This window comes from Alnus glutinosa, chromosome 11 (genome assembly GCF_958979055.1).
Source record: "Alnus glutinosa chromosome 11, dhAlnGlut1.1, whole genome shotgun sequence".
Classification (NCBI taxonomy): domain Eukaryota; kingdom Viridiplantae; phylum Streptophyta; class Magnoliopsida; order Fagales; family Betulaceae; genus Alnus; species Alnus glutinosa.
This window is the reverse complement of record NC_084896.1, coordinates 9,121,096-9,146,181: the sequence shown is the minus strand read 5'-3', so window position 1 is coordinate 9,146,181 and position 25,086 is coordinate 9,121,096. Positions and strand designations below refer to the sequence as shown.

Sequence of the window (25,086 nt, the reverse complement as noted above, 5' to 3'; positions counted from 1 at the left end):
CTTCTAACTTTCACTTCAAAATCTATACACCCTGACGTGGCAAGTGCCACGTTAGGTGTTAAATACCCAGGCCAAGGCATATGCTGGCAGTGGCAATCATGGAGGACACTGATGGACGTGACTGCTCTCTTCTTCTTACCGTTAGAAAACTTAGAAAATTTTCTTTCCCATTTTGTATCTCAGAAAAAACATATGTCCTTAGTCTATTCTCTCTCTCTCTCTCTCTCTCTCTCTCTCTCTCTCTCTCATTTTTATTTTTTTTTTCCTATTTCTTATCTATCACTTTGGCTGCCTAGAAAACTTTAGTAAGAGTCGTCACTAGTTATCTAGCATTAGAAGCGACATGTGAGTGTCGCCGCTAATGAAGGATCATAAGAGGTGATATGAAGTCGCCGCAAATGCTAGATCATCACCGGCGACCCTCACATATCTCCTTTGAAACTAGATCACTAGTAATGATATGAGAGGGCCGTTGTTGATGAAGGATCATTACCGATGATATAAAGTTGGCTAATGATCTAGCATATACTTGCGTCCACTACTAGCAGCAATGACAAAGTCGCTGCTAATTATTGACTATTTATAGGTCGTTGCTAAGGAGTGATCTTTAGCAGTGACTTTGGTGTCGCCACTAATAATTTGGGAGCTAATGTTCAAATTTCTTGTAGTGAAAATGACTATCAGTCCTAAAGATGCTCTTAGACTTCATGTTTTCTTTCTTTTTGGATAAGAGTAATGCCAGCCGTACTTCCAACTTTTACTACCAAATCTATACACCCTAACATGGCAAGTGCCAGGTTAGGTTTCCACTACCCAAGCCAAGGCATATACTGGTAGTGGCAACCATGGAGGACTCTCATGGACATGACTGCTCACTATCTCTCTTAGCGTTAGAAAACTAAAAAAGAAGAAGCATTTTTTCCCTTCTCTATCTTAGAAAACTCAAATAAAGTGTATGTCTTTAGTCCGTTCTCTCTCTCTCTCTCTCTCTCTCTCTCTCTCTCTCTCTCTCTCTCTCTCTCCCTCTCTCTCTCTCTCTTACCATGAGAAAACTCAGAAAAAAGGATTTTTTCCCCTTCTCTATCTCAAAAAACTCAGGAAAAGCGTCTCTCCTCAATCTCTCTCTCTCTCTCTCTCTCTCAATTTATGTTTTTTTTTTTTTTCCTGTTTCTTATTAATCACTTTGCCTGCCCAAAAAACTTTAGTTGGAACATAAAGTTGAATATTATGTAGTTGTGACTTGTGAGAAACTATGTAAAAAAATAAAATAAAAATTTGTTCTTGTTAGGAATGTACATTTTGGAGAATCAAAATAAAACTAGTTTTGTTGTACAAATATATCAACTTCTTGTGAGGATAATGTAAATTGAATGTAAAATTTTAGAACTTTTCTCAGTTTTATGGAAAATGTAGGTAGATGTGGCCAACCAATGGATCTTAACTAGGCATTAGACACTAATAGGAAGCTCTTCGATGCTTTTTTGTTCATGATTGCTGGCTACGAATCTTTGCACAATAAAACTTTAATTGGTGAAACATCATTGCAATACTAATAGGTAGCTAAGTGTAGAAGTATTTTGGTGGTGGTGGGTTGTAATCCCGCAGAATACACTTTCCTTCTTGGTGAAGGTTGCATTTGTGACTTGAGGGACTCTCTTTTGCAAACCCCGTTCAAATGAGCTTTGCAAACGAGCAAGCATTATCGCTCGTTTGTAAAACTCGTTCGAATGAGGTTGCAAATGAGCAATTCTGCTTGGGATGATTTTGGAAGCAGATTCACATGTAATTGTCATCTTTTAATTGCATCTTATTTTCAATAAGTGACTAAGGGCACAAGAGATGTTTTAAGAAACTCAATACATTGGAGTTTTGTGACCTTACGTTTCCACAATCAAGATTTTACTTAATGCTTTCATTATGTTAGTTAATGTCTTGGTTTTCCTAATAAGTATCTTTAATTTGCACCTGTAAGGGTTTACGATAACAAACCAAGACCTAGAGGATTGGGGATTTTAAAGTAGCCTCATGCATCTACACAAGATGGGAACTCAAAAAATACAAAGAAAACGATATTTTGTTGTTTTTATTTTCGACATAATTAACTGGGAATCTAGCTACCATGCACGATCCTATTGTTGATTATCCTTGTCTCCACTTACAGTAGCCAAAATCACCCATTATCAATCACAATACATATTGAGATTCATATAATAACCAAGATGAGACATTCATACAACAACGAATAACAGCATATATAGGGTCCATAGGGATCAAGATTCTCTAGAATATTTATAGATTTCCTTAAATCTAAATTATTATTCTAAAATTAAAATTTTCACTTTTTTTTTCTTTTTTTGGATGAATAATTTTCATTTTTTTTTTCATATTAACATTTATTATTATATAACTTTTAAAGACTTAGCATTTTTTATCTCAACGTTTATCATATTTTAACCAAGTCGCTAAAAGTAAATATGTCTAATAAATGTTGATATGACAAAATTTAAATCATTTAATTTCAAAACAATGACTAAAATTTAAGGAAATCTACTCGATCGATAGCAACTTTACTTGTCATATCGTAGATATGCTCTCGATTGTTACATTTCATGTTTATCACAAAGTGTACAGAAACAAATTATTCATTATAAATAGAAATTAACAATCATTTAATTTCAATACAATGAAGGTAAGATGCCATTTCCACATTTAAATAGAAATTATTCGTTTACTTTTAACAATTGTTAGCCATAGCATTGATCTTCTCCCTAAGAACAAATTTTTGTATCTTGCCAGTTGAATTGATTGGCAAATCCCCAAAAACAACACTATTTGGAACCATATACTTTGGCAATCGATCCCCACAAAACTCAATAATCTCTTTTGCCATGCATGCACTGCAACCCTCCTCCTTCAACTTCACAAATGCAAATGGCATCTCTCCCACATGATCATTGCCTACTCTCCCAACAACAGCAGCCTCCATAACCATTGGATGACTAAGCAGCACTGCCTCCACCTCAATCGTGCTAATAACTTCTCCCCTAGAAGCTTTGATAATATCCTTCGCACGATCTTTCATTTGTATGCATCCATTTGCGTGTCTAATTGCAAGGTCCCCAGTACGATACCATCCACCTCTGAAAGCTTCATGAGTTGCTTTCGTGTTTTTAAGGTACCCCGACATCATAGTATTACCCTTGAACATAACCTCACCGATAGTTTTCCCGTCATAGGGTATGCTCTTCATGGTGTTTGGATCTTTTACGTCAGCGCCATCCATTATCAGGTTGTGAATCCCTTCACGATGTTTTATTGTTTTCATCTGTTCATCGAAGCTGTTAGAAGAATATTGTAGTGGTGCAACAATGGCTGGGCCAAGAGCCTCTGTCATACCATATCCATGGCTAACATTAAACCCTAGTTCGGTAACCTTTATAAGGACTTGGGCAGCCGGTAATGCGCCGGCAACAATAATGTCCACCGTAGATGGCAATGGCCTCTGGTCACAAGTTGGCGCATCGGCGATTATGTTCAAAATGGTGGGTGCGCCACACAAGTGAGTTACCTGTTAGAATATAATAAATGATTAAATTCATCTCCTACTATCAGTTTAAGCTTTTGAACTAGGTGATGATTTATCATGATATTAGGACCAAATGTCCTAAGTTTGAATTTTGACTTTACAGTTTACCTCCTATTTCAATTAAATATTTTACGTGTTCCGGCCTCACTTATTAAGTGAGATCGAGTTTGAGTTCATAAAAAAAAAAAAAGTGTGTTAGAATATAATAAATGATTTAAATTCATCTTTCATTACCTTGTGAGTTAAAATTGCGTTAAATATAAGTTTTGCTGAGAGATCAGTGCCAAGGAAGATATTGGTGCCACCAAGAGCAGCCATTGCCCAAGCGAAGCACCAACCGTTGCAGCGAAACATGTCGACAGTCCATAGAAACACCGGCATTTGTTTCATGTCACAACGGAAAATTGTTGCTAGTGAATTCAAATAGGCAGCTCTATGGCTATATATTGCTCCTTTGGGAATTCCAGTTGAGCCTGAAGTATAATTCACTGAAATAGAATCACATTCATTTTCTGGTCGTATAGGCTCAAAATCTACTTTTCCCATTGCAATAAGGCTGTTGTAATCCAAGCTACCAGGTAATGTTTGATCATACTCTGCTATTACAACAAGTTGGGCTGGCTTGCTTCTCTCAGAAAGTATGCTCTGTGCTTCCTGAACAACTTCAACGAACTCATAGTATACAAAAATGATTTTGGGCTCCAATTGTTCCAATAACAATGCTAACGTGGTTGCATCCAACCTGGTGTTTAGAGCAGAAAGAATTGCCCCTGCCATCGGAATGCCAAAATGGAGCTCGTACATTGCTGGAATGTTTGGCGCAAAAGCCATAACCTGTTCATGATAGAAGAAGAGTGAAGAATATCAACCATGAAGGCGCATGTTACAATGCTATTCTATAAACACTATTAGAACTTTGTTAAATTAATAGAACATGATTGTCACTAAAAGATAAAGAACACAGATGATGGGGAAATCTCAATCTCGATCTCTTCTCTAATATTTTTTTAAAAGAGTTGTATCACTATTTATAATTATACATACAAATTCATAGCTATTTTAGTTGCAACATCAATTGATTGATTAAAAGACTTGTGTTATAGAGTGTTTTGGCTTATAATTAAGCTCTTTGTCTTTAATTGGGTCATGTTGTTGTTGAGCTATAGCCTTATTAGTATGGGAAAAGTCCATATACGTCCCTTAAACTATCACCCAATTGACAAGGTCTCATCTCAAAACTTTAGATTGCGACAATGTCTCTCCCAAACTACCAAAAATTGTTAATGTCCTCCCTTAAGGCCTGATAAAAGAAAAAAATTACCCTAAAGAAAAAATACCCTTATAAATTAAAAAAAAAAACTTAAAAAAAGGAGGAAAAAACCAAGGGTGTGGCCGAACCACCCAAAAGTGTTGAGAGACTAGTGGCTCTGTGAGATTGTCATCTAATTGATCCTTCTTAGATAAAAAATGTACTCCAAGACATTTAGAAGCTACTTTATCCTAAACAAAATGAAAGTCAATATCAGTATACTTTGCGTGAGCATGAATTGTCGGGTTAACAGTCAAATATGTAGTGTTAATGTTCTCACAGTGAAGTATTGTGGGGACATGGTAAGAAGACACAAAGTTCAAGAAGCAGAGACTGAAGCAAAACCAATTCAATAGCAGTATTGCCAAGAGCCCAATACTTAACCTCCGTGTCTAAGCCGAAAACAGTAGACTACTTCCAAGAGCTTCAAGAGATGAGGTTGAAACCAATGAACATATTGTGACGTCCAACATCGCCTGGGAATGAGGATGTGCTTATATGTATAAATGCACCATTTATAACACAACGCGTTTTAAAGCCGTGATGGCCATGAACCTATCAGAACTCCGCAGTTAAGCGTGCTTCTGTGAGAGCAATCCCAGGATGGGTGACCTCTTGGGAAGTCCGGTTTGGGGAGCCAAAAGCGGACAATATTGTGTTATTGGGGGTGGGTCGTTACAAATGGTATCAGAGCCGTTGCCTAGCCTGAGATGGTGGGAGGGTGCATAAGCCCAATGAGGGACGCCAGCGGGGACGCTGGGTCCAAAGAGGGGGTGATTGTGACGTCCCACATCGCCTGAGAATGAGGATGTACTTATATGTATAAATGCACCCTTTATAACACAACGCGTTTTAAAGCCGTGATGGCCATGAACCTATCAAAACTCCGCAGTTAAACGTGCTTCTGCAAGAGCAATCCCATGATGGGTGATCTCCTGGGAAGTCTGGTTTGGGGAGCCAAAAGCGAACAATATTGTGTCATTGGGGGTGGGTCGTTACACATATAGTAGCTCACTCGTAGAGCAACGATCATTGACCCAAACAGTAGACTACTTCCAATTTGTTGTCTATTGGTTTATGCTTTTCTGCTGATTTAATTTTTAGTGTAACTGTTTTCATTGGAGTTGGTGATCCTTATCCTTTGGTCTTTTGTGCTCTCCTCTTCTTGTCTTTTGTCTATTTTTTGTCATATCCAAATAAAGGGTTTAGTGATTCTCTTGTTCCAAAGCGATTGTTAAAGTATCCTAATTCACTCACGTCTTCCTTTCATGGTTTACCCCCTATGTCATGTTGTGTACTTTGATGAGTTAAGAATTGACATTATTTAATATGGATTGTGTTTTTACTTGTGTACAGTTGCCTTTAATGGCATGTTTAAGATATGCCATCTTCTTGCACTCTTTTCATAAGCTTGAGGCAGGCTACGTGTTAGATCTGATAGGCAATCTTGTGTGTGGGTGTGGTATTTCTTAAGTTCAAATTGACTACACGCTAGTTGAACCGGAGGCAATAACTTCATATAATGACAATGCAAAAAGAAATGTTTATTAAATTCAAAATAAATATAACTTTCAAAATTTTGCTTTCTAAGTCCTTATTAGAGAGCCGGTGTCAAGTCATTGCAGAAAATGGTGAAATGCCTACGGGATTGAAATTGTAAATGATTGCTTGGACAATTGAAGAGGAATGGGTGTGTAAGTGCTCTTTTGGTCCTAGTAAAAGGTTTGATTGTTGCCTCTCATGGTTTGCCTAATCTTCATGTGAGTTTGTCCCTCTTTCTCACATATGTAGGTTTGGTCTTCCCTTATGGAATTTGTCAAACACATCACCTGACATGTCTTAACATTGTCATTAATACAATTGCCTTGTGTGTATAAAACCATCATGGTTGTGAATATTTCGGATCTCCTTAGATACACTTTGTGATCATGTTGATTTTTTCATTTCATTGGCTTTTCATGTGTGTCCTATGTGATTTCTTTTAGTTGTCTTGTGATGGGTGTTTTCCTTTGTCCATTGTGAAAAAAGGGGGAGAAGTGTTTTGAAAATGAATATGTGTTGCTACTTTTGTGGGTTATTTGAGGGGGAGTTGTTTGCTTTTCTTACATTAGCTATTGTGGTTATGGGCTGCAAACTATTTTTTTTTTGGTTTGATTGTTATTTCTATATCTCCCTAAGTTGTTTCTTTATTGCATTTGTTTAAAAACTCATATATGGATTGAAAAAGTTGTTCTAGTCAAAGTCTCAATATGTTTAATGAGTTTATTATTGTCACCACAGAACAAGAACATTGCACATTCGATCAACCGTGGTCCAGTAGTGGTTTGTTAGACATGGGTGGGGTTGTAATTGTGGTTATTTTTCTCTATAATGTTGTTGGGTCTCTGATGTAGTAAGTTTTGTAACCGAATGGCCAAATGGAAAGATTGTTAGGTTTTAGAAATTGACTTCTTTTAGTGTTCAAAATATTACTTGTAATGCTTTTGATCTCCTAAGTGTTCGTGGTGAAAAAGATTGGTTATTGAGGTTTTTGAGTTTTCTATTCAAAGCCCGTCTTTACGGGAACGTGATGTAGAGTCACAGAGAAGTTACTTTCTTTCATTCAAAGCATGTTACGACAGAGAAATGTTGCATAGCCACAGAAACGCTATTGCCTTCTTCCGTTCAAAGCCCGTAACAATAGAGACATAACGCAGAGTCACATAAAGTTTTTCTCTTGTTCCATTTAAAGTTCGTCTTGACGTGTTCTGAGAAAAGCTGTCAAGTTAGAGATAAAACCCTAGTTGTGTGTCAAGATGTGTCCTGACAAAAGCTGCCAAATTTAGAGAGTTCGCGATGAGACTGTAGCCATGTCATGACCCGATTCATCCTGTCTTGACGTGAATCTGTGAAATTGCTCTAAACTGAAGGCTAAAATGTGTGTTCTTGGAACCCATATAAATAGAACATGATGCTCATTCTTAAAGAAAAGCAAGGAAATTGTAAAAGACCTAGAGAGAGATTCTAGAGTTGTCTTGCTTCATTTCATTGCAATTCTAAGAGAGGATGTGTACAAATCCTTTAGCTTGCCATCTCTTGAAGCTTTTATTTCATTCTTCAAACCACATCATACACAACATGCATCCACCAAGGAGTCTACCAATAGATCGGTGAGGAAAGGCACTTGAAGATGATTGTTAAGCTTGGAAGCAATCGGGTTGCTTGTTGTCATTAAGAGTCCAAGAGTTACAAAGGGGTTCCAAGTTTCTTTGTGTTTGTATTTTGGATCTTCTTTGCCAGTGATTTCTCGAGTTTAGTTAACTCGAAGTGGTTTTTCCCTTTGCTTTCTTTTAAAGACTTTCAATTTCATCAACAAATCTTTGTGTTGTAGATATGTGTTTGATCTAATTGGGTGGTCCCTCCTATGTGGGTACCAACCTAGGTGTGCTACAAAACAAAGGGCAGCAGCCCTCTGTTCTGTATCAAATAGAAGAGGTCATGCACAGTGCGTGACTCTCTTGACTTTGAACCAAAAAAAAAAAAAAAAAAAAAAGAAAAAGGAAAAGAAAATGCATGCAGTTTTACAGCTTGAGACAGAATAGAAGAAAATCAATTTGGAGAAGAGAGCTGCGAGGAAACAGTGAGAGAAATGAGAAAAATGAGGTTTTTTACATAGTCATTTCTGTCAGAGATTGGAGGGTCATTTATGGTCCGATCTTGATGAAATTTTAACACGTTATTCCTTACGACGAGAGCTTCGTATTGACTAGCATTGATCATTGGACTTCCTCTCCAGTTGCTTGGTTGTTCATCCCCACTTGGTGAGACCTTTGTTTGTTCTTGTTGGAATCCACTCTTGAAGTGATGAATTTATGTTTTAATCCAAGAATGTATGTATTTTTGATGTGCTGATAACCTTTAGATATTATTCTAGTGAAGACACTTGTAAGCTCATTATTGTTGATAGTGGAAGATTTAATTAGACTAGGTCCCATGGTTTTTCCTTTCATATCGGAGGGTTTCTCACGTAAAAATCTTGGTGCCTTGCTTGCGGGTTGTTTGATTTATTTTTTTGCATTGTTTTTGGTGAGTTGATATTTTGGTGCTAGATTGACTATTTAATTTGCACAAAGAGGGGTAGATACTTTCTGCTGTGTTTTTGTTATTGGCTTTCAACCCTAAAAAAGTGGTATCAGAGCTTTGGTTGCGAACTTGTTGTGTAAATTAAATGGAGGAGTCATCTAATAGCATGGTTAAACTCACAACTTCTAATTATTCAATTTGGAAGACTAGGATGGAGGATATTTTGAATTATAAGAAATTGTTTGGGCCTATTGAGTTCAATAGGGTTAAACTAGATGCCAAAACCGATGATGAATGAAAGAAATTAAATAGGAAAGCCGTTGGACATATTAGGCAGTGGATTGATCAAAGTGTCTTCCATCATGTAGCCAAAGAAGTTGATGCTTACATACTTTGGTTTAAATTAGTGAGTCTTTATGAGCGAAAGACTGCTCAGAACAAAGCTTTTATGATAAAAAGGCTTATGAATTTGAAGTACAAAGATGGGCAAAGTGTTACGGAGCATTTGGGTAATTTTTAGGGATTATTGAATGAGTTGTCTACCATAAAAATTGTGCTAGATGATGAGGTGCAAGCATTACTTATGTTGAGTTCTTTGCCAGACAGTTGGGAAACCTTGGTAGTGTCACTCAGCAATTTGGCTCCCAACGGTGTGATGACTATGGGTATGGTAAAAGACAACATGTTCAATGAAGAGGCAAGAAGAAAAGAGCAGGGTATTTATTCTCATACAGAGACACTTGTTATAGAAAAGCGGGGGAGAATTAAAAGCAGAAAACCTCGTGGTGATGACAGTCGTGACAAGTCAAGGGGAAAGTCCAAGTCAAGAAAGGAGATAAAATGTTTTCATTGTGGCAAGCTTGGGCATATGAAGAGAGAATGTAGAAAATTTAAAAGGGAACAATTGAAAAAAAAAAGGTAAGAACCGAAAAAAAGAAGAAAAAGACATTGTAGCAGTTGCATCTGATGGTAGTGATTTAGTTGTTTGTGAAGATGTTTATGTCAATCTCACATGTCATGAGTTTATGTGGGTAGTTGATACGATAGGTTCCTTTCATTTTACGCCACAAAAAGATTTCTTACCTTCCTACACTAGTGGAAATTTTGGTTAGGCTAGGATGGGAAATGAAGCAAAGTGTAAATTCTGGGCATGGGAGATATACAGTTAGAAACTAGCGTTGGGTGCAAATTGCTTCTCAAAGATGTCTAATATGTTCCTGAAATGCTTTTCAATTTGATTTTCATTGGGAAACTTGATGATGAAGGCTACCATAATTACCTTGGAGGTGGACAATGGATTTGCAAGGGTTCTCTTATTTTGGCCAGGGGGAAGAAGATTAACACTCTCTACAAGACAAAAGCAAGATTAGTCAAGGGAGATGTGAATATTGTTGAGAATGAAACTTCCACTGAGTTATGGCACAAGAGAATCACATGAGTGAGAAGGGACTTTAGGTTCTTGCCAAGAAGCAGCTCCTACCTAATATCAAAGGTACACCACTAATGCCCTATACTCATTGTCTTGTTGGAAAACAAAGAAGTGTTTCATTTCATAAATCCCCTCCATAAAAAAAAGACCAATATTCTTTATTTAGTTCATACTGATGTCTGCACTATGAATACTAAAACTCTTGGTGGTGCACTTTATTATGTGACCTTTATTGATGATCCTCTACAAAACTGTGAGTTTTTGCTTTGAAAACTAAAGATCAGGTGCTGGATGTGTTCAAAGTCTTTCACATAAAGGTTGAAAGAGAAACTGGGAGGCGACTCAAATGTATTCGAGTAGATAATGGTGGTAAATATAGAGGTCCGTTTGAAGAGTACTGCAGAAGCCATGGTATTAGGCTTGAGAAAACTATGCCCAAGACTCCGCAACAAAATGGCATAGTTGAGAGAGTGAACATAATTATTTGTGAAAGAATCAGATGTATGCTCTCTCATGCAAAATTGCCTAAATCCTTTTGGGGTGAGGCAATGAAGACCGCAATTGACATGATCAATCTTTCTCCGTCAGTTCCTTTGGATTGTGACTTTCCTCAAAGGGTGTGAACAGGAAAAGATGTTTCTTTTGAGCACTTGAGAGTGTTTGGCTGCAAGACATTTGTTCATGTTCCTAGAGATAAAAGGTCCAAACTTGATAGTAAGGCTACATTATATCTTCTTGGGTTATGGACATGAGGAGTTTGGTTACAGATTTTGGGATCTAGTTACTAAGAAAATCATATGGAGCAAAGATGTTGTTTTCTTTGAAGATCAAACCATTGAAGACATGGAACAAACTAAAAAGCCAATCTCTTTGTGAAGAATGTGTTGATTTGGGTCCAGTTGTTCCTCTATGTATGATACATGATGAACGTATGAGAGATGTACAAGAAGAACAGATTGACATAGTTGGTAGAAATGGTGAATCTGGAGTTGATAATGTGGAGTCAGAAGAGCACCTAAAGCAAGCTTCCTCAGAGCCGTCCACTGGGATTCTGTTGAGGAGATCTACCAGAGAGCGCGAGCATTCCAGAAGATATTCAATTGATGAGTATGTGTTATTTTCTTATGGGGGAGAACTAGAAAGTTATCAGGAGGTTATGCTACATGACCAGAAAAATGAGTGGCAAGAAGCCATGCAAGAAGAGATGAAATCCTTGCATGAGAACCACACATATGATTTGGTGGAACTGCCTAAGGGCAAGAGAGCACTCAAGAATAAATAGGTGTTCAGATGTAAGAGAACTAAATAGATCACAACCAAGGTACGAGGCATGACTGGTTGTCAAAAGAAGGGTATTGACTTTGAAGAAATTTTTTAGATGTCTTCTATCAGATTTGTTCTAGGTTTGGCTGCCAATTTGAATTTGGAGATTGAATAGCTTGATGTGAAGACTGCTTTCCTCCATGGTGACTTGGAGGAGGAAATACATCTGGAGCAACCAGAGGGGTTTAGAATTAAAGGCAAGGAACATCTAGTGTGTCAGTTGAAAAAGAGCTTGTACGGACTGAAGCAGGCACCGAGACAGTGGTACAAGAAATTTGATTCCTTCATGGTTGAGCACGGGTATGACCGAACTACTTCTGATCACTGTGTATTTGTGAAGAAGTTCTCAAATGGAGAATTTATTATTCTTTTGCTATACGTGGATGACATTTTGATAGTTGGTCGTGACACTAGCAAAATTGACAAATTAAATGAGGAGTTGAGTAAGTCCTCTGCTATGAAGGACTTGGGACCCGCAAGAAAGATTCTTGGTATGAAGATTTCTCGTGATAGGAAGATGTAAGATTGTGGCTATCACAATAGAGTTATATTGAGAAGGTATTGGACAGGTTCAACATGAGCAACGCAAGCCCGATAAGCTCTCCACTTGTAGGTCATTTGAAGCTAAGTTCAAAACAAAGTTCTACAAGTGAGAAACAAAGGGCAGCGGGTGTTGGATGGTCCTTCCTATGTGGGGACCAACTTAGGTGTGCTACAAAATAAAGAGGCAGCAACCCTATGTTCTGTAGCAAAGAGAAGAGGTCACACACATCGCGACTCTTTTGACTTTGAACAAAAAAAAAATTGGAAAAGAAAATGCATGTAGTTTTACAGCCTGAGATAGAATAGAAGAAAATCAATATGGAGGAGAGAGTTGCGAGCAAACACTGAGAGAAGTGAAAAAAATGAGGTTTTTCACATAGTCATTTCCGTCAAAGATTGGAAGGTCATTTATGGTCCGTTCTTGATGAAATTTCAGCATGTTGTTCCTGACTATAAGAGCTACATAGTGACTGGTGTCAATCGTTGGACTTCTTCTCCAGTTGCTTGGTTGTTCTTCCCCACTTGGTGATGCCTTTCTTTGTTCTTGTTGGAATCCACTCTTGAAGTGATGAATTTATGTTTTAATCAAAGAATATATGTATTTTTGATGTAGTGATAACCTCCAGATATTGTTTTAGAGAAGACACTTTTAAGCTCATTATTGTCGATAGTGGAAGATTTAACTGGACTAGGTCCCATGGTTTTTCCATTCACACAAGAGGGTTTTCTACGTAAAAATCTTGCTATCTTGCTTATGGGTTGTTTGATTTATTTCTCTGCATTGTTTTTGGTGAGTTGATATTTTGGTACTAGATTGACTATTTAATTTGTACAAAGAGTGGTAGATAATTTCTGTTGTGTTGGTTTTTGGCTTTCAACCTCAATAGATCTTATAGTTATGTTGCTTATGATTCTTTGATTAAATATTTTTAATTTCTTATTAGTTTTGCTTTTTTGTTGTGGTGGGTTAATTAGAACCATTCCTCTGGTTCTTACAAAGGCGACCCTAAACCCAACTCATCCAAATAAAATTCCAAGCGAGATGAGTCATTAATTCCAAGAACGGGTCATGAGCCAACCCGGCCATTCACACTACTTGGAGCATGAAGGACTGCTGTTTTATAGAGGTCGAGTGGTGATGCCACCATCGTCCCCTCTCAAAACTAAATTGTTGTAGGATTTCCACAGTTCAAAGATGGGGGCTCACTTAGCTTGGGCATACTTCCCACCTCCTCGAGACTACTTGTTCTACTAATTAAGCAGCTACGAAAAAGATTTCTAGATATCTGTACAAGAATTTACATATTTTTGTACGGAGATATACAAGAAATGACAAGAGATAATATGAACAAAAATGAAAACAAACATTTCTCTAAATCAAAACTATACTATCAAAGACTCATAACCATTTGATCATTATTTAATGCAATATTTGTTTGGTGGTAGAAGCTAAAATATACGGAATAAGGGAATCCTGATGAAGTCATCTCCATTATTACGGTCTAACAGACAAGATATGCAGACGTAAGTAAGATTCCTCTCCGTGGATTAGGGGGTGAAGCTTAGGACCACAATAACACTCTAAATAAGTATACGTTTCCACAAAAAAAGGGGACGAAAAGGCTTTTCCCAAAAGGTCAAATATTCTTTTGTACTTGTACAAAGATAAACAAATTAATTAAAGAGAAGGAAACTGGTCAAAAAGTATAACATACATACACATACTTATGCTTAATTTGCATGTATCTATTTTCACACACGAAACATGCATGCTATCATATGCCACCCTTTTATCTAATTTTTGATTGGCCAAAATAGAGATCAAGAAACATATACGCTTGCTTAATTTGAGCTTTGATCATAAAATCGTCCTATTTCTACGAGGCAATTCTGATCATTAATTGGAACATAATATATAGCTTCTTGTAATATATGATGTAAGGTATATTTAACTCAATAGAATTTTATACAAATGAAACCTTCAACTCCTGAATATATACATGCGTTGTTAAATTTCAGTACCTTTGCTACTCATCCAAAAGGGTGGTTATCATTGTTGTTATGTCATTGGGAAGCACCTTCCCACCAAGCTTTAAACAATTATATCATTCCATGTGGTCAACAAATTTATAAATTCTTACACACAAATTTTATAAATACTTTTCTATTTCGATGGTTATAAAATTTAAAATCATAAAATAACTCTAAATATAACGTCAACCACAGCCACCACCTTCTTTGTCTTCGTAACCGATCAATAATTATCAAATAATCCCAAGTTTGAGTTACTGATCTATATTCTCAAAGCCCATTTTCTTTTTTATTTTTTTATTTTCAAGAATTAAGGAGTTATATATACATATAAATATGCATCCATCTTCTGAGAGTAATAGAATTGAACCAAAATCAAGATAATTAATGAAAAATGAGATAATCATATGATCAGTACAAGAAGGCAAACTCACGATATCACCAGGAGATATCCCCAAGTAGTGGACCAAAGCAGAAGCAAGCTTGATGCATCTTTCATGTGTTTCTCTCCATGAAGTTTTCCAAGCACCATAAACCATGGAATCCCTATCACCATACACACTGCCTGCTCGCTCTAAGAAGCTTATAGGTGACAAAGGTATGTAGTTTCCAGAGCATAGAACAACACCCTCCATTTACGTATAACAATCCAGGTTCTTCTACAAGATTCCCAACAAGTTAATTATCTATCCCCCCCCCCACACACACACACATATATATATATATAGAGAGAGAGAGAGAGAGAGAGAGAGAGAGAGTTAATGTGCATTGAATTGAGTTCTGACTCAGATGATCATAAAGGGAATAAAAAAATAAAAAATTATGTGTTGTCTTTATCAAATTGAGATGAGGATGGAAGTGCTTTATGGGTTTCATCAGCAATATTCCTCATATTTTTTTAATATTTTTCCTCGAGATGGAAGAGAAATTAATATTTTGACATTAACCTCTTTTTATTATTATTATTATTATTATTATTTGTCTTTATCTAGCCTTTAAGACAAATAGCTTTTAAGGGCATGATTGAGTAACAATTGTTTTTTTATTATATTTTAGTATTTTTCAAACGTATGTTTGGGTTATTTTTTGAAATTTAAATTCTACTTAGATTTTATACAATTTTTTCTAATTTTATCTCAGGTTTTCTAAACCATTCAAACACAATTTCAAAAAACATGTTCTCTCGGTACTTATAATTTTGAATTTTGTTAGCCTTATGACGTCAATCCAATTATATTGCAAATATTTTGATGATAACAAATTATATCTTGTTGCTCTAATGTATTCACTTCAAGTATGATAGTTGCAAGAAACATTCAAGCACACATTCTCAAAGGACCAAAAAGAATCAAAGGCATTTGGATTCAAAGCAAGAAGCCCTTAAGCACTAAAGAACTCAAAATTGAAGAATCTTTATTTTATTAGGGTATTCTTGTAAAGCTTTTATATAATTGAACTCTTGAGACTCCTTACTCTAGAATGACCTTAGGACCCTTCATGCATTGCATACATGAGTTTTTGAAATACGAAAACACATTGGAATTAGATTTCAAGTTTAATAAATCTGCTAGTAATAATTCTGTCTTTGAAAATTTGATTTCAAGTTTGAAAAATCTGCTAGTTGTAATTCTGTCTGTGAAAATCTGATTTCAACTTTGAAAAATTAGTTAGCAATAATTCATGTCTTTGAAAATCTGATTTCAATTTTGAAAATTATTTAGCAACAATTTTTGACTTTGAAAATCTGGTTGCAAATTTGAAAAATTAGTTAGCAACAATTTCTAACTTTGAAAATCTAGTTGCAACTTTGAAAATCTGGTTGCAAATTTGAAAAATTAGTTAGCAACAATTTCTAACTTTGAAAATCTAGTTGCAACTTTGAAAATCTGATTTCAAATTTGAAAAATTAGCTAGCAACAATTTTTGACTTTGAAAATGTGATTGCAACTTTGAAAATTAGCTAGAAAAATTCAAATTATCTCCAACGGTTATATTCTGCTAGACCTATAAATACATGACCTTAGTTCTCATTTTTAATACATCAATCAAGTGAGAAACAAACAAGCTTAGAACTCAAAGCAATCTTTCTTTTCATATATTCAAGTTCATTTGAGTCCTTCAAGTTCAATTCATACAAGAGTTATAGTGAGAGATATTGTTGTAAAGCTTTATTTGTATATCCTTCTAAAAAATGAGAATTGTCATTGTGAGAGAAATCTCAAATCTTATCCACAATCAATTGTGACAAAAGGGTTGGTGTGGCCCTAGCTTGTGAGGTGTGAATGAGATTTTTCACCTTGTAAAGAAGAGTGGTGTACTCTTGGGGAGTGAATGTAGGTCACGTAGACCGAACTACTATATATCGCCAAGTTTGAATCTCTCTCTCCCTATCTCTTTATTATTGTTCTTACATTTATATTCTCTGCATTATACTGCATCTTATATTGTTCTAAATTCTTAATTTAGTATAATTTTTATTAAAAGAAAAGTTTGCTATCAATCCTATTACCCTCCATCTAGGGTTGATTATCTGGACAATAAATATAATACAAAATAGTAGAATATAAAACAAAAAAATCGCACACGCAAACAAATCCTAAATATTACGGCAAATGAAAGTGAACTTTTTGTTTTTTTACCTTTAAAAAAAAAAAAAAAAAAAGGAACTTTGAACACGCATATATCCGTATTCTTTAGGAGTAATTGCGAGCTTGCTCCTTTATGCACGTAATATATAATTGGCCAATATTAGATATCATAATTCAGGAAATCTCAATAAGTTATAGATATGATCTTTATTTTTGGTGAAATATTTGTTTGTATAAATATAAAATATGTTAATTAAGTTGGGGGGAGGGGATATACCATATTAAGGGTACTGGATCATTAATTTTGAGATCCTCATTTTAATTTGACACCTGAATTTTAACAACAAACGTACGCTTTTATTGAGAGAATTATTTTATGATTTTTTTTTTGTTGCATCGTTAGTAGCAAAAAAAAAAAAAAAAGAAAAAAAGAAAAGAAAAAAGAGAGAAAGAAACAAGTGAGAACATGAATATCCCCGTCAACGTACACCTGTTTGCTTTGTTATTTGAACGGCCATTTTTTGGTCCGTAAATTTTGAGAAACTTTGAAGCAAACAGACATGAATGGAAGCCAATATCTATACTTGGTGATGGAGATCCCAACAGATGTGCCTTGTCAGTGACGGGCTTTTTGATCATTGAGCAGAACTGGCACTACAATTTTTTTTTTTTTTTTTTTTTTTTTTTGGCCACTTGTAGTTCGCCATGTGGATGGGTCATCCACGTGGCTAACTGTAAGCTACATGTCAGTGACGACTTGGGCGCAGCGTGGCAAATCAGGGTGTTGTGAAATGCACATTTCGCAACGTGGCCACGTTGTTCATGCCGCCACTGGGCCACGTGGCTTATTGGCCACGTCGCGACACGTGGACGATGTGGATTAACCACGTTGCTGATGTGTCAGTGACGTGGCTGGAACCCATGTGGATTGAGACACGTGGCTGCCTGTGGCCACATGGATTTGGACTACGTCGCCAAAGTCAGACACGTGGCCTGAATCCACGTGGCCTGTTATGGTATAATATAGGGGTTAATAGGGAATTGGTAAGGAATATTATATAGGGGTAAATAGGGAAATTAGCAAGGGAGAATTAGTTAGGATATTGTTTCTAGAATACTCTTTTAGAGTCTATAAAATGAAATGAAGTTTGTAAAGAAAAGAAAGAAAAAGAATTGTATGAAATGGATCCCTTTTAGGAGAATGGTTGTTCTCAAATCAACTTGGAGACTTGGGCATCTCGAATAGCCCATTATCTTGTTTTTATTTCCTCATCTTCAATCCATTATTCATCATTCCAATCTCATTTCCATACAAAAATCCCAAAATATACACAAATCCAAAAAAGATACATAACAATTGGTATTAGAGCCAGTCCTTCCTCTCCCATGGCTTCCGCTTTCTCTGTTTCCCTCACAATTTTTTTTTCCTAGCTTCTGATTCCGAAATTTAAATTTTCCTCTCATTTTTCATTGCACAATACAACCAATACCATGGCCATTTTGTGGCCACAACAAACACCATTGCTTCGAAAGGTGTTGAAGATGTTGGGTCAATTGCAAGTATCTATGCCGGCAATGGTGGAAAACACATGCCAAATTGGGTGTAACTTGCACAATCTTCGTGAGATTGTGCACGAACTCGAGGAAGAAGACGAAGCAAAGAACGAGCAAATGAAAAAATCAGAACTGGATTCGACTATTTTTGATACAGAGAAGCTGCTACCTCAACCATTCAGGCGCATCATCGAGTAGCCGACGATCATCTTGCTCGATCTACATTCGATTGGCGTCATCAACGTCGGGAGTTTTGATCCAGCCACCCAGCTTGCGCCCGTGGACGAGCTGTCTGTGACGGTGGTGCCAGTGTCGACTCCATCACAATCGATTGGCGTCCTCCACGATGCGATAGCCACCTCCAATACAGTCGGGCATCTAGCTCTGTCCACGCCGAGAAGGTCACTGACCACGTCACCTCTGCCGTTAGTGACCACCCCGAGGTCCCCAACGGCTACGTTTCAAATTCGGTGCTCCTTGGAGTTTTGGAACTCGACTGTCGTCTTTAAGCAACGTTGGAGATGGAAGTTGGTGAATGATGACGACGATGCAATGGCAGACGACTCGGCTGGCATAGTCGATGGAAGCCATCGCATGACCGGGATGATTTTTCCTAGTGGAAGCCTCAGCTCCGTATCCATGAACAAAGGGAATCCGTTGGTCACAGTTCCACATCCATGGACGCTGATACCGTTTGACATTCTGACCGACACTTCCTTCGCACAGCAGCGAGGAGGACGATGGTGGTTGTGGCCATGGCGGCAATTTCATTTGACGTCATTTCCGGGAGCTTCTGGAAGGATCACGCTTAACCGTCTGGAGCTGATGCCGTTTTTGGAGGTCCACGTTGTGCGTCATTTCTGGGAGCCTCTGGAAGGTTCCAGATCAAACGTCTAGAGCTTGGGACTCGGCGGTTTTGGAGCTCCACGTGGCAGGAGCTGGAGCTGATGCAGTCTTGGACGGTTTTGCCCTTTAGGAGACCATCCTTTCCAGATGCGAATTGTTCCAATGGAGTGGGTTTTACAATTGATTGGGCTTCGGTTTAGGGTGCTGTGTGGGTCAACTGTGGGCCACTTGAGTACAAGGCAGCAGAAGGAATTGGGCTTTGCAGTTGCATGGGCTAATGCTTGGGATGCTTTATGGGCCGGCAATAATGGAATTTTTAATTCCTTTAGATAGCTTAATTGTTTGGTTTATTTTTTCTTTTGTAATTTTTTTTTTTTTTTTTTTTTTTTTTTTTTTTTTATTAAAAAAAAAAAAACAAAACAAAAACTCGCACCTCGCGGGCGAGGTGCTTTAAGGAGTGGGGAATGTTATGGTATAATATAGGGGTTAATAGGGAATTGGTAAGGAATATTATATAGGGGTAAATAGGGAAATTAGCAAGGGAGAATTAGTTAGGATATTGTTTCTAGAATACTATTTTAGAGTCTATAAAAGGAAATGAAGTTTGTAAAGAAAAGAAAGAAAAAGAATTATATGAAATGGATCCTTTTTAGGAAAATTGTTGTTCTCAAATCAACTTGGAGACTTGGGCATCTTGAATAGCCCATTATCTTGTTCTTATTTCCTCATCTTCAATCCATTATTCATCATTCCAATCTCATTTCCATACAAAAATCTCAAAATATACACAAATCCAAGAAAGATACATAACATGGCCCCATCCAGCCATGTGGATTCGGACCACGTGTCTGACTATGGGGACGTGGTCCAAATCCACGTGGTCACAGTCAGCCATGTGGCAAAAATTGGCAAATTTTTTTTTTTTTTTGAAAAAATTATTTCATTAAATTCATTTTTTCCAGAATATTTAACGATTTACAATATATACAAATGTGAACAATATTGCAATAAATATGAATCAAAACAACAATAAATTATTTATAAATAAATGTAATTGTTATTGTTTATTAACAAAATTGCACTACAAAAACTCTACAAATCTTCACGTCGGCGCTTTTGGGAATTAGAATTTCCCGTACTAGGTGTCGACTCATCAACGGGCGACTGATGCACAAGGGACGGTGTAGCGGGTGAGGGTGTCCCAGCAGGAAAGTACTGGCCCAACGGCGATGGTGAATACTGCCTTCCAAGGGACCAGACCGAACTCTGGGGTGACAGCGGCCCAATTGTTGTCATATTACCTGCAAATAATAAAAAAATTGAAAAATTAATCTATATGCATATCAAGTCCATAGAATTGAGGAAAAATAAGCAGTTTACACAATTGTAATCATACCTGTAGAGGCACTACCTACAGACGATGTACTACCTCCATTGTGCTGTGGAGAGTGTTGAGCAATCGGGCTCATATGTAGTGCCCCCATGGAGGTAAGAATAGACTCGAAGTGCCTAATACGTTGCTCTAATGCGTCATTCCTATCGGTCTGAGCCCGTAGCAGTATCTCCATCGTGGCAAGCCTATCCTCATGTATAGAGCAGCTCTGAGGTGTACACTGTGATGGACCTGCCTGTGAACGGGTGTGGTAGGAATAGGATGTTCCCCATACTGGAGTAATGTTCGGCCCAACTTGCCAAACCCTCCCTGTGTATTTAGGCTTCCCAAGGGCCTGTTCGTACGCGTCATTTGGTGCCCAACGCACCGTGTCCTTCGAAATGCTCTGCATAGCAGCAGGAATTCGGTATACTTTGTGTCATCCTCTCCTGTATGTTGTCAATATATGATATTTATGTAGTCAATATATAAGTTATCACACGCATAACTTAGAAATATTAAACGATAAGATCAGCAGCACACGCATAGGACCACCGTATGCTCGTTCAGGTGACTCCAGTCTCGCCTCGTGTGCGTCTTGAAGAATGATTTCGCTCGAGTGGGAGGAGTGCTAGAAATTGTTGCCTGTCGACATCCAAATGAAAAATGATGATGAAATTTTTTTCAAAATAAATAATAAATAGGAACATTATTTTTTAAAAACAATTAGATACAAATATAATAACATCTACATATATATGTATATACCTCATCGTGATTGAACTTGACATAGCTTTTTGATCCCAAGCAATGGGGGAGGTCTTTCTGCTGTCGCATCTACTTCATCTGTTCATGGGCCTTCTACAGAGTGAACATATATTTCATAATATTTAAGCAATAACACACTTAAATAAGACATAAAATTAATTGAACAGTTATTGAAAATACACATAATAGTAATACAATCAAAGACCTACGTATCCTTTTTTGCTCGGTACACCATTCTCTCAGTAGATGCTCCACATCTGCTTTGTCATACCTCTCAAAAACTTTGGCAGGCACTCTTGCACGAATAGTTTCAGGTGTGTCACTGTCTCAAATATCTAGCTGTGTTTTAAGTGAATGCTTCCATGAACGGTGCTTACGTCCCATATCTTGGAACGCTTCGTGCTGTACCTTTTGTTCATCTATAGAGACCGGGAGATAGAACTCCTCCTGAACATGCAATTTAAACATTAATTTATAAGTTCAACAAAAACATAACCCTAAGTTTTTTTTTTTTTTTTTTAAAAAAACTAAATAAATTAATCAAAGTACGAATGTGTATTGAAACATCTATATCAAACATATATACCATCAACGTCTGCCACATGTAGTACCCTAAACCATTCGTCCCGTATATGCACGTAGGAGCCGCTCCTTACAAGATTCCCTATATTGCGCCTAAATCGGTTACACATCCAATAGGTTGTGCCGTTGCATTGTACTGCAGTACAATCTTTTTCCTCTTGGGGAGCACCCAATTCCTCTCAGGGTCCCTGAACACCTCATAGTAGATGCTCCAATATGGATTATACCCTAAGCAAAGAAAATAAAATACTTAAGCTAATATAATAAAAAATAAATTAAGATAAACAATGATAGATGTATATTATTTCAAACTTCATATTAATTGCATATATATATTCAGGGATTTAATGATGTATAAATCTGTACTTACCCATCAACCAAATCTGGTCCGGCTGTAGGCGCTGCGTTGTAGGGTCATCTACACGCTCGTCGCCAACCCCTTCTGGGGGCAGCTGCTGGTTGTCTTCTGGAGGCATATCCTGGGGGCTATCGAGGGGTGACTGATTAGGACCTAACATCGCAAAGTCGCCCTTATGGGGCATCTGGCTCTCCCCCTGATCCGGCCCCTGGCTCCCCCCCAAAGCCGGCATCTAGCTCTCCCCCGAAGCTGGCATCTGGCTCTCGCCTGGCTGGGTCAGTGGGAACTTGTAATCCCGCGTCTCACTATCAGATCCACATGGATGGGGTCCAAACTAGGGGAACAGTTCGTACAACATAGTAGACCAAGGGGTACTGATCCCTTGATGACCTTCTCGGGCCCAATGTCGAGCCACATGACCTGGTGAGGTGATCCCTAGTTGCAAAAGCGTTGGCGGCATAGAATATGGAAAAGAAGAATATCCAGCGAAGCTGGCCTGCCCGTGCTCTGGCTGGTACCCCATTGTACCCGACAATAATTGTCTATAAGCGCCATCTGTGTGGTGTGGCATAGCATACAGTGACCCTTGTGGCATGGACGTGGACGGCACGGGTATATGTGGTGCCCGATGCGCACAAGGAGGAGGTCTCTAGTCTATTGAAACCTGCGAACAAAGTTAGGCAACGAATTAAACACGTTAATGCATATAATTACCCACATATATATTAATAAGGAACATACAAATTAGACAATGAAATTTATTCATTTTGGTCAACGCACTTATTAATTACTATACGTTACATATTATGTAATAGAATTTAAGTGAATTGTACCAGCAAATAATATTTAGTCATCCAACGGGCGCTTCAATTGGATCTATATCGGGCCTGTCGCACTCGAATTTATCATTCATATCATATAGGTTACCATTGGTTAATATGAGCGGCTCTCATTCGTGATAGGTTGCACCTGAATCATGACTCCCTTCACCCTAACCAACGTCGTACACGTTCCTCGGTTTAGTCCTCACGGCACAAACCCAATCTTGGTTCTTTTCATCTTTGACGTAAAATACTTGGTCAACCTGAGATGTCAGCACGTAAGGCTCATCAGTTATCAGCTTTCCCCTGTGGACAAGGTGATTGAAGTTGACAAACACTAGGCCATAATCGTCTATCTTGAATCCCCTGTCTCTAGTGGGGTCACCCCAATCGCACTTGAATAGGACGTACTTAGTCTGGTCATAGTACTCAACCTTAACTATATAGGTTAACTTCCCGTAGTATGTTTCGCCATCAACGGTTGGTAAACATACGCCGCTATTTTGAGTCCTCCTTCTCACATCATGGGCAAGCATGCGAAACAATTTGCCATTGACCACGTACCTGTTATACTTGACTGTTGTCTCCTTCAGCCCTCTATAATGCATAACGAATTTGTGACCCAATTCCTCCCTACGTTGATCGTCAAGTCCATCAACCTATGTGTGTATTACAATTAATAGAAACCACATTGGTTAATATTTTGGTAAATCAATATTTAAAATACATTGAACACACGGTATATTTTTTTTTATAATTAAATACCACTATTTCCTTACATATGCATGGTACCATTCGCGGAACTGCTTATGATGTTGGGCTTCAATAAGATCATCCGTAATACGACCCCCAGTGCATGATCGCCTAAGCGTGCTTTTGCATCCTATATTCAGCGGATATTATTATGTACTCATTATTATTTAGAAACGTATTTGAATGTGCAAACTATATAAACCCTACTTACATCCACAATTGAAGGAACTCGTCAGAGTTGAACACAATGAAATGGTGAATCTGGTTCATTGTCAAATGGTCCAGGCTTACTCGTGTTCCGGCCTCCTTTGACCCATTAGGATTTCTTTGAGGTTTGTTATGGAAAGTTGGTGCGTTATCTAGATACCTTGAACAGAACGTCACCAGCTTGGTCGTGCATTGCCCTTTAGCCGCTTTATTGCGCACATTAGACTTAAATCCCCCAAGGCTCCTAGTGTACACACATGCAATCAACTTATTAAGATATTGTCAAACCAATTTCGAAATAATTAAAATATTTTATTGTAAAAATATTTTATTGTAACCCTTCACATTTTACCTCGCTGCCGCGTACATCTACCTATACTGTACAGGTCCACCGAGTCTACATTCGCGCACAAGATGCATGACCAAGTGGACCATGTTGGTAAAAAACTCGGGGGGAAAGTAATACATATGTCACTCTGCAGTCGATCCATCTCATCTTGTGTTAATTTTGTTGAGCATATGCCTCTGAAAAATGCAGACATCTCCACAAGAGGTCTAACCACTTTATCTGGCAATGATAGGCACAATGCAATTGGGAGAAGCTGCTACATCAATATGTGACTGTCATGGTTCTTCAACCCCGAAATCGTACGTTCCTTGAGTCAAACACACCGAGAAATGTTGAGGCATATCCGTCCATGACTCTCACATTTCGAAGAACCTTCAGAAAGTTTGATTGTCCTCCCTAGACATCGTGTGGCATGTTGCGGGCATATATATTTTTCTATTTTCGGCTATGAACGGATGAAATTTAGGTATCAACCCCATTTCTTGCAAGTCTTTTTGGCCTTCGAGGTTGTCCTTCATTTTTCCTTTGATGTCTAGAATAGTGCCAAGTATGTTGTCCATGACATTTTTTTCTATCTGCATGACATCAAGATTGTGCCGAAGTAA

General features: G+C 37.7%; 1 protein-coding gene across 1 annotated transcript; it reads right to left on the bottom strand.

The window, feature by feature from the left end:
* Window positions 1-2,626: 2,626 nt before the first annotated feature.
* LOC133880861 (butanoate--CoA ligase AAE1-like) lies at window positions 2,627-14,985 on the bottom strand. The gene is made up of 3 exons (XM_062319821.1): window positions 14,718-14,985; window positions 3,821-4,420; window positions 2,627-3,568 (listed from the first exon to the last, which is right to left on the bottom strand). Exons 1-3 carry the CDS (start codon window positions 14,916-14,918, stop codon window positions 2,735-2,737), a joined length of 1,635 nt encoding a protein of 544 aa, XP_062175805.1. The 5' UTR covers window positions 14,919-14,985; the 3' UTR covers window positions 2,627-2,734.
* Window positions 14,986-25,086: the final 10,101 nt, after the last annotated feature.

Excerpts from the sequence above, each read along its gene's own strand:
- LOC133880861 (XM_062319821.1), bottom strand. The coding sequence starts at position 14,918 with ATGGAGGGTGTTGTTCTATGCTCTGGAAACTACATACCTTTGTCACCT. Across the intron at positions 4,421-14,717 it reads GGATATCTCCTGGTGATATC|GTTATGGCTTTTGCGCCAAA; the intron begins GTGAGTTTGCCT and ends TATCATGAACAG. Across the intron at positions 3,569-3,820 it reads ACGCAATTTTAACTCACAAG|GTAACTCACTTGTGTGGCGC; the intron begins GTAATGAAAGAT and ends ATATTCTAACAG.